The 11,176-nt window shown below is 32.8% G+C and overlaps 1 protein-coding gene across 1 annotated transcript; it reads left to right on the top strand.

The window, feature by feature from the left end:
• Positions 1–949: 949 nt before the first annotated feature.
• LOC148609132 (uncharacterized) lies at positions 950–10,708 on the top strand. Its single transcript, XM_088540880.1, has 4 exons — positions 950–1,168; positions 8,285–8,426; positions 9,224–9,317; positions 10,479–10,708. Exons 1-4 carry the CDS (start codon positions 1,087–1,089, stop codon positions 10,647–10,649), a joined length of 489 nt encoding a protein of 162 aa, XP_088397006.1. The 5' UTR covers positions 950–1,086; the 3' UTR covers positions 10,650–10,708.
• Positions 10,709–11,176: the final 468 nt, after the last annotated feature.

Below are 11,176 nucleotides of genomic sequence, written 5' to 3' on the forward strand. Positions count from 1 at the left end.
AGATAATACGTCATCTATATAGCGGAAACTGAGATTGAAGGATCTAGCCAAACGATATTCTTTATTTTGGATCAGATCACATCAGCTATAAAGTCAGCCTCATACGAGTGAAGGAATAGGTCAGCAAGTAAAGGAGCACACTTTGTTCCCATTGGAATGTCGACCGTTTGTTGCTGCACACTGGACAAATATGTTGTCGATTAAAAATTCCAGCATTTTGTAAACATCTTCCTCTGTATATTTGGAAGATGATTTGGAATTATTTCTTACAAAGTATGAGGAATCTCTACCAAGAACTATGTATTTGTATTTAAGTGTACCATCTTTTTTGGGGGAAAAAAACAACGATGTATAATGTTTTTAAGTCGGGATTTTAACTGAGTATTGGGGAATAGAAGTATACAGTGTTGAAAAATCAAAGGTTTTAATGCTATTATATTCAGATAATAGTCTTGAACTGATTGTCTCCAAAAGATCTTTCCAATTTTTCAGGATTTCAGAATTTTTTAGACTTCAGGACTCATAAATATATTTAACTATTAATAATATAGCTTAGACAACTTCAAGACTATAATAAAATCAATATGACATTGAAATAATCTCATAATATTATTCTTGGACAATTTTAGCGAACTCTCTTTTAATTTTGTTTCCAAAGAAACCCGATGATCAGATAGTGCACTCTTTAATTTAAGCAGTTTTTAGATCGAGTTATCTCCCTTTCCCGAGACGGAATACCTAAAATACCCATTTTGAAACACATTCTCTTCCATGCTTGAAAGCAAACTAAATATCTCGTTATTTTGAATATTTCAATACATTTATTTGGTACTCTTATACATTATTTATAAAAAAAATTTAAAAATTCTTCTCAATTTAAAAAAGATATCGGCAATAATCATTTTCAGCTCGGGGAAGTTGAGCTCGGGCTCGGGCTCGGGCTCGGGATACCCAAAATACCGACTCCCCTTAAATCAACATTGAAGATTGTTTTTGTCTTCTGGTCTGTTTGTCAGCACAGACTGCAGGAAGACGTGTGTTGTGTATAGATTTTTGTTTTATGGGTCGCTGTAATTATCTGTAGATATGGAGCCGACGCAAAGGAAAAAACATAGAAGACATTTTGAAACAGATAAATATAAAACGTTTAAGGGAAACAAAAGTGAAGGTATTTGATGTTTTCAGATTTTATGTGACACATGCTCCCATTCCGAGTCGAGTCTTTTATAGGTCAGATAATTGTGCCATCAGGCACGAGACCGCAATTAATTTTCAAGTGCATTTCAATATACACATTTGAGCAGATTAAAAAAATTCCACCGGCGCAAACTGAATAAAACTTCTCTGGCCTAAAGATATGTACAAACAGGATTTTATATATAAATTGTAGAAAATTTTACCATCATTTTCTGAAATTAATACATATAATTCGGAGATGGGGTAAACATGACAAATGAACTGAGTTAAAAGTCCTAAATTTTAACCTTCTTCCTCTGAACCAAATCACAACTTTTAGTCAGATTTGATTAATGAAAAAAAAATCCCATGTAATTTTAACCTGTTTTCTACCAATTAGAGGCAAAACTTCAGCAAATAAGTCTCCAGTAAAAATATGAAAAAATGTGGAAGGTACCTACTACCAAAGTTGGAACTATATTCGTATACAACGAAAACCAAGGGGAATTAATTGTATACAACGAAAACCAAGGGGAATTAATTGTGTTCTCGTACCTATTAGATCAATAAATGTGCTCAATTTGAATACAAACTGCACTCATGTCAAGATGAACCTTTTTTGACTTCAAGTACAAAGTTTCATCATGATTAGTTGAAAAATATATAAGTTATAGCAAATTTAGTATCAGTGGTACATTGCATGACTCGCATGTCCAATGGTCGAAGGAAATAAGGCCCCTCTAAAATGTACATCTTTTTTTTTAAATGCAATAGTTTTGTGATTTTTTACATTGGTTGCATCATATTATGTGTATTTGATGCAATAAAGTTCAGTTTACTCAAGTTCCAGCTGCTTTAAGGCCAAAAATTGGGTTTTTATACATGCGGCCATGGTCAATGCACTTTTAGACCATGTATAGGGGTACACATATGAAAACTCATTTTATGATGCTGACAATGATTTAAATTGATCAACTTCAAACTTAAAGTGGTCTACACATATCTAATGTACATTGAAAACAATAAGAAGTGGTTTCAAAGCTAAAACTGTCACTCCAGATCAATTTAAACCAGACCTGTACAGAGCTTGTTCAAGTGTGATTGTGTCCGATATTAAAAGTTAGCCTTTATTTGGGTTTTGAGTGATGAAAAATCTGAAACAAATGTAAGATAATGTAAGGTTCTAAGCTTATCAGGTACATAAGCAGACAGTCAGCTGTATTTTTCCAGTTTTTCTACAAAAAATTTCATTTTTGAAACCTTATAGTGTATGCGGAACTCTAAAATTAGGTGTTTTTGAGACATCACAAGGTATATACATGTAGTGACTTACATTAGATGCATGAATATCAATGGAATGAATATATTAGGTTTTTTTCACATTATTTATATTATTTACTAGCAAATACAAAAGATTCAGACCAATAAAACACATATCTGTGATTTTATAGATCCTAAGACAAGGCTGTGAAAACCCCTGATTTTGCCATATTTCATTGACTGGGTTCATAAAAATTACACCAGATTGTCAGATTTCTGCCTAAACCTTGTTCATAAAGTATGTTTTTTGTTGATTTGATGTTCCTAGTGTATAGTTAGAGGAGAAAAACTCAAAGCTGTACAATATTTTCCCCACTGGTCTATATTTCACACCTAGCACCTTAGCAAAAGTGCAATTTCAATGGAAAATCCCATAGAAACCATATTTTTTATTTTAATTTCAGAAAATAGAGAATAAAGGGCCAAAATCTTATTATTTCATGTAGATTTACTGAATTCTTGAAAATAAACACCAAATTACCCCCAGCAAATACTAGCAAATACAATTTCTGATACCCTGGCAACCCCCTTATTAGGCACGAGACCGCAATTAATTTTCAAGTGCATTTCAATATACACATTTGAGCAGATTAAAAAAATTCCACCGGCGCAAACTGAATAAAACTTCTCTGGCCTAAAGATATGTACAAACAGGATTTTATATATAAATTGTAGAAAATTTTACCATCATTTTCTGAAATTAATACATATAATTCGGAGATGGGGTAAACATGACAAATGAACTGAGTTAAAAGTCCTAAATTTTAACCTTCTTCCTCTGAACCAAATCACAACTTTTAGTCAGATTTGATTAATGAAAAAAAATCCCATGTAATTTTAACCTATTTTCTACCAATTAGAGGCAAAACTTCAGCAAATAGTTTCCAGTAAAAATATGAAAAAATGTGGAAGGTACCTACTACCAAAGTTGGAACTATATTCGTATACAACGAAAACCAAGGGGAATTAATTGTGTTCTCCTACCATCATGGGAGGCTAATTACTTCTCTTGATCTCCTCCCTGCTAATGCTATGCAATAAAAATACATAGATTTACACCTTTAGATATTTGGAAGATATTTTGGCTCTAAAGACTAAACAACGATGACTTTAATATATTAGAAACTCACTCCTAAATACAGATGTACTTGTGAAGGATTAATATGTGCAGGTATTTCTCACCATTTGTTTTACCGTAATTCTACACACAGAACAGAAAGCATAATACTCACCCAATGATTTAACTAAACCATTGAATAGGCTCATTCATAAGGTATATAGTTATGAAATTGTTGTCAAATCGTTAAAGGTAGCATGTTTTGGTATTTACATTTTTACATTGATTTGCTTGTATGGTCTTTACATAGAAATTAAAACATTCTACTTGAAATGTAATGTACATGTATTTAAAAGCGGTTTTTGGCATGACATGGGTTGTGTCCTTATTGTATGACTTATGATGTACCGTGATTCTCAACCCTGCATGAGAAGAATGGTGATTGATTTTACATACGATGGGGACATAACTTTTTGTACATGTTGGTTTAAACTTGTGTTGACCTGGCATGCTAGTTAAACACTAGTAGTCTTTAGTTTGTACATTTGTGTTATTCATAATCAGTTTCTTTATTTCCATTGTAACAAGAAACTTAAACCTTTCTTGAACTGATTTTTAGGTATGTTTAATTGTGAAGTATTTTGTCAACAGGTTTAAAGGGGGGGAGGGTTGTGGTCATGCCAAAGTACTTTAACCCCGCCACATTTTTGTGCCTGTCCCAAGTCAGGAACTTCTTGTCTCTGAAATGTCTTGTTTTCGTTTTCACCCTTAATTTATTTTTACCTGTGTTGCTAAAGGCAGAAGCAGTTGTGCATATTATTCAGAATTTTTTATTTTCTAATTTTGATGGGAGTTATGGCCCTTTGAACTTAGAAATTTACCGATAATCATCATGGATTAGCTTGTCATAGCAACTCCTCTTAAAATTCTCAACAGAAATTCCTGAATCTTGGTATTTAGCAAGAACACCATACATGTATGAAGTTGTGCATATTATGAGGAAATTTTGATTCCCTAGTTTTTATAGGAGTTATTCCTCTTTGAAGTTTTTTTAACATAAATCATCATGTATCAGCTTATCATCACAACGTCTCTGAAACTACCCAACAGAATTTCATGAAACGTGGTATTTTAAGCAGTTATGCCTCTTCAAACTTAAATATTTACAATAAATCATGATGTGTCAGCTTGTCATCACACTCCTCAAAATCTAGGAACAGAATTTATTAAAATTGATTTGTAGCAAGAACACCATATTTCGTTGTGCATATTATTAGGAAATTTTGATTGACTGATTTTTACAGGAATTATGTTCTGTAGTTCTGTACATCTGTCCAAAACACTTTTTTTGTTGCATTTTCCTCAGAAACTGCAATGCGAAGCAAGTCCAGACATTGATTGGTCTACCTTGCCAGTGTTAATTGAGTATATAGGGGCAGATCTGTAGCTGTAGATGTACATGTGTATAATGATGTTTCTGGGCCAGCTGCAGCCTGCCTTGTGGTATGAGGATTTCCATGTTGTTCATTGAAGACCAATGGGTGGCCATGAGCTGACATTTTCATCCTGGTGGGGTTGATGTCTCTTTGACACACACTCCATACCTGTTCTCCTTATAATCTACAATGACAGCCAGTCAAGATTATGGAAATTTTTTACGTCCAGAGAAATAAATTTTCATAGTTGCGATAATGGAGGTTTTCCCAGATATTACAACAAAGAAAATTTACTTCTTTATTTCTCGTGATGTGAGAAATTTCATATTCAATGAGCTTAAGTTGTATATTCTGTTTCTTTTCATTTTTCAAAACAAAATTTGTGTGTCTAGTAAATTCTGATAGATATTAAAGTGTTCAGCATAATGAGATCTATCTGAATTAATATTTTCATTTTAATCTGATAAGCTATGTTGGAGTGTTTGCCCATTTTATTTTACTATTTTTAATGTTATTTCTTTCAAAGATCTTCTCTGACACCATTTGAGCAATTGGAACCAAATTTGGTATAAATTTTCCTTAGGGTATTTTTCCTAGAACTGATGTAGGGATTTTTTTCTCCATGGAAAAACATTGCCACTGTTACTAAAAATGGAAGAAAGGGGTCAGTCAGAAGTTTTTCTCATATATCTCATAAACTGTTAGGTTTAGCCAAATTCTTTCAATTGCTGAAATGATACTTATTATAAGGCCTACAAAAGTCTCTATGGATCAAAGTTGTCAATCCGCTCCTTGTAAGAGTTATTGCCCTTGAAAGGTGAAAAATGACGTTTTTTTTTACAGTTTTCAGCCAATATCTTGAAAATATGATAGATAGAATAAAACTTTCAATTGCTGAAATGCTTCTTATGATAAGGCCTATGAAAGTTTGCAGGGATCAAACTTGTTGGACAACTCCTTGTTAGAGTTATTGCCCTTGAAAGGCAAAAACAGATGTTTTTAGCCAATGTCAGGTCTCACTAACCACTTCCGGGTCAAATGGCCACCCCCCTATGTAGTACCAAAAACACACTGAACATAGACATATGCATTGTAAGTGCATTATTTGTGTGTATTATGATTAAAAGTAGTCAAAATGAAGCTGAGAATGTGTACTTTAAAATCATATATGTAATTAACTACAAAAGTGTATGAATATTGTTTACATGTGTGAGTAATTTGCCTCCATGCTGTCAGTTAGCAGAACAGGTAAAAATGTGGATTTTCAGTATTATTTATTCAAGTAAATTTTGTCAAGAATTTCTACTATCATCGTACCATTAGCATAATGATTTTGGAAGCCATATTTTCCAAGCTTCGCAACGGTATGCAACTTTAAGATGTCATTTGTCCTGGGAATTCACAGTGAGACTTTGAAAATTACTTTTTTAACATGTAAAGTAATGGAAACGTTAGAAGTGGTTAGTGAGACCTCAACCAATATCTTGAAAACTATAATAGATACAATGAAACTTTCCATTGCTGAAATGATCCTTATGATAAGGCCTATGAAAGTTTGTGGGGATCCAACTTGTCAGAGGACTCCTTGTTAGAGTCATTGCCCTTGAAAGGCAAAAAATTATGTTTTTAGCAGTTTTCAGCCAATATCTTGAAAACTATAATAGATGGAATGAAACTTTCAGTTAATGAAATGATCCTTATGATAAATACTACCAAAGTCTTCATTTAATCAAAGTTGTCTGACAGTTCCTTGTTAGAGTTATTGCCCTTGAAAGACAAACAATTAACCAGGTGAGTGATTAAGGCTCCTGGTTGCCTCTTGTTTCATATGGCTTTGGTTTTCAAAATAACTTACTGCTTGTTTTTATGCATTCTATTTGTAAATTGTATTTGTAGTTTGAAAAAAAATGTAATTTGGATTTGTTATGTGAATGTTCCATTAGTTAATTACAGGTTTTCATTAAATTAAGAAATTCTTGTGATACATAACAGTATGTTGGGGTTGAAGTGGTTTGTTCTGTACATAACAGTATTTTGGGGTTGAAGTGGTTTGTTCTGTACATAACAGTATGTTGGGCTTGAACCGGTTTGTACTGTACATAACAGTATGGTGGGGTTGAAGTGGTTTGTTCTGTACATAACAGTATTTTGGGGTTGAAGTGGTTTGTTCTGTACATAACAGTATGTTTGGCTTGAACCGGTTTGTACTGTACATAACAGTATGGTGGGGTTGAAGTGGTTTGTTCTGTACATAACAGTATTTTGGGGTTGAAGTGGTTTATACTGTACATAACAGTATTTTGGGGTTGAAGTGGTTTGTACTGTACATAACAGTATGGTTGGGTTGAAGTGGTTTGTTCTGTACATAACAGAATGTTTGGGTTGAAGTGGTTTGTTCTGTACATAACAGTATGTTGGGGTTGAAGTGGTTTGTTCTGTACATAACAGTATGTTGGGGTTGAACCGGTTTGTTCTGTACATAACAGAATGTCGGGTTTGAACCGGTTTGTACTGTACATAACAGTATTTTGGGGTTGAACCAGTTTGTACTGTACATAACAGTATGTTGGGGTTGAACTGGTTTGTTCTGTACATAGCAGTATGTTGAGGTTGAACCGGTATGTTCTGTACATAAAAGTATGAAGGGGTTGAACCGGTTTGTTCTGTACATAACAGTATTTTGGGGTTGAAGTGATTTGTACTGTACATAACAGTATGGTGGGGTTGAAGTGGTTTGTACTGTACATAACAGTATGTTGGGATTGAAGTGGTTTGTACTGTACATAACAGTATGGTGGGGTTGAAGTGGTTTGTACTGTACATAACAGTATGTTGGGGTTGAAGTGGTTTGTACTGTACATAACAGTATTTTGGGGTTGAAGTGGTTTGTACTGTACATAACAGTATGTTGGGGTTGAAGTGGTTTGTTATATATTAGCTTTCAGGTTCATTCTTTATTTGTTATAAAAGTCCTCCTGAATGCACTTAACTCATTGAATATTAATTTTTACAATTAAACATCAACTCTGCATATGACAGGTGATTGACTGGTGACTCTCAGTTTCATTTGATAGCTTTTCTTCACTCAGTGCTTTTTAGTATAAGAGGGCCTTAACTATGAAAAGTTATCCACTCATAATTCAAACCGTAAAGTGGTTTGTGTTTTATTTGCTCTTGATAACAAAAAATTGAGAAATTATTTTATGCCCTGGAGTATTAAATTGTAATAAAAACATGTAGCACAAGTCTTAAATATTTTGTAACTGTAATGTTAACACCTATATTTCTTTTTCAGGTCAGGGATTTGCTGACAAGAGAAAGAAAAAAATACAGTATGAATATTTGAAATTGTTAAAGAAAGAAAAGAAACGACCAACAACTTCAAGAGTGACTTATAATCTTGATGACAATGAAAAGGAAACAAAACCACATGAGAAGTAAGCCATTAAAAATTACATGTCTTGCTATAAATTTTTTTAAATCAGAATAATTGCATAAAGAGCATGGCATCCTAACCAGTTCTAGGGAGAAAATGATTTAATAAGAATTGATTGATTGATTATGGTACAACATCAGGACAAGAGTTGTTGACCAATCAGACAGACCCTACTTTGTTCTTGTCCAACATGCTGAGCTGGATGATAGCTCCCAGAAGTAACAACCAGCAGGTAGATATGACAGATAATTTATTCTGACTATGAGCCAACTAGTCCTTTCACCGTGAGGTAGGGCTTGGGTAGAACAAAGGAATTTTCCTCACTAAAGTGTACATTGAGCATGCTCTACTCATGCTCAGCGACTACTCCACCGTTAGCACAAAAGGGTCTATTGACTTATAATCCTTTACCTTAAGACAGTTACATGTAAACAAATTATGTTTTGTAACAAGGAATGCTACATGAACATATCACCAGTATAGCATTGTATAATGATTAAAGTAGTGTTGCAAATACTTTTTTGTCAAATGTTATCTAGTGGAGAAATCAATCTGTACCTCCCACCTCCAAAACAAAATTATAGATACTGGTAATCACTCTCAATGTATCCTCTAAAGTAAAATTTTAATGATTTGACTTAACTGAAAGGTAATTTACTCTAGAAATTTTGATGTTTTTGATCTTATAAGAGCTTAGTGGCAGGTTGATAATTATCTATTTCTTAAAATTCAATGGTTAAATCATTGTAATATACATTAAGGTCTGTAAGTGTATACTGTTTCAATTTTTATTTCCAGAACAAAGATGCCAACAACATCAACAATGAATACTTACAGTAAATCACAGAAACAGTTTTCAACTAAAAAACTGGAAAAAGAAAAGAAAAAGAAGGTAAATTTTATAAAGTGTCTCACTCTTCAAAACCTGATTTAGAATACAGTTTATTGCCTCGCTTGCGATGAGAGTCGCGAAAGGCGAAACTTTGGTTTTGCTTTTCTGGCAGTGACAATGGTATCCTCAAACTTAATGTTCAGTTTTCTGACAAGTTAATTTAAACATGAACCCCTTATGCTAGGTCAGTGATGTTTGGTGTGCAGATGCATTACCATCACTGCATTACAAAATTTATGCTAATTTTACATATATACCCTTGCAGTCAAGGTCTGTTGACTTACAAAATTGGATATTAAAAGTTTAACATTAAGGTTTCTTATAGTTCATGTAGACATTTTATTTGAATTCCATCTTTACTTAAATCCCTACTATCTCAGTGTGATGCAATAAAAAAAAAACAATTAATCCACAGCTACTCACATTTTTGCCATTCATAATCATGTGATTATAAAAAGAATTTTCCACTTGAAGTACTTCACATCTTTAATTTGTCATATATTCCAATACCTCAGTCCTTTCCTATTTCATGATGTTATATACATTTAGCTATCAAATGTTGTAATTATTTGACCACTGTGATAACAGTTTATTTAATTCAAAATTACTGAAGTAAGTACTGAGGAATAATTAGTACACTAACAGTTTTCATATCATTAATTTATTATTAATTTTCTAATGTCGATTACAAAAGAACCCAGCAAGTTGTATATTTATGGGTAAATTATATTAAGTATGGATTGACGTTAACATTTTATCAGCCTTGTCCTATTGGGCAAATTGATGAAAATTCTACTTGCCCAAACTTAGGTTGTTGTTTAGTAAATGCATATTGAAAAAAAATATATATTCTACTTGTATGATTGGTATTTTCACTTGTCCTGAACAATAGGATGATCTTGAACATCGTACCCTATTAAGTGTGACTGGTACATTCATTGTAATCTACATTATACCTCCACTGTTTGGTGTTAATACTTTACATTCAGAAGAAAAACTTATTCTCCATCAGGAATATCAAAATAATTTTTGTGGATAGTTAAAGCACATAGAATGCTAAACATACTCTTAGATGGTGCTTAAGGCATTAAATTCATGAAATATAAAATAAATTTTAAATTGTTGCAATTGAAATTATGTACCATTTTTTTTTTATTCTAGGAGGCGTTAAAGAAGAAGAGAGAAGTTGAAGAAGCTCTAACAACATACAAAGACAAAAAGTCAAAACAATTCAAAAAGTTGTGTAAACGAACCCACAAAGGACAACCTGTAATGAGGAATCAGATAGAACTAATACTGAATAAAATACAGTCCTCTGTAAACCAAACATAAGACAGTGGTTTGAATTTTTTTTCCTATGTTGCCAATAGTAAAAATATGTCTAGTAACAACTTGACTCAGTCTGTTCGTCTGTGACACTTACCTACATAGTGTATTCTTTAACTCAAAAAATACTGAACCTATTTCATTCAAACATTGTACAGTGTTTATATACATATTGAAGATGTGCATCCCCTGTTATGGAGAAATTAGACAAATATTTTCCTATTTTTTGTACATCCTATATCTACAGGCCTGATATCAAAAGGAAGTTAAAGGTGTGTGTTTCAAATGCCAACTTCCTGTCAATAATCAGTTTGTACAATAGACTCTTAAGGAAAACAAGTATACAATGTATCATGTCTGACCCTTTCTATATATATTTTATACGATCATTTAATCTATAGTGAAATATCCCTAATTCCAGGATAAAAATAACAATAAAAATACTTTATTTTCAACAGGGTAACACAATTAGTTCACAGCTATCTTCCTTGAGGCCTTCATACAAAATGAAAGAAACTGGTTATTTACAATGC

This window comes from Perna viridis, chromosome 8 (genome assembly GCF_037379345.1).
Source record: "Perna viridis isolate PV_CMFRI_1.1 ecotype Kerala chromosome 8, ASM3737934v1, whole genome shotgun sequence".
Taxonomy (NCBI): Eukaryota; Metazoa; Mollusca; class Bivalvia; order Mytilida; family Mytilidae; genus Perna; species Perna viridis.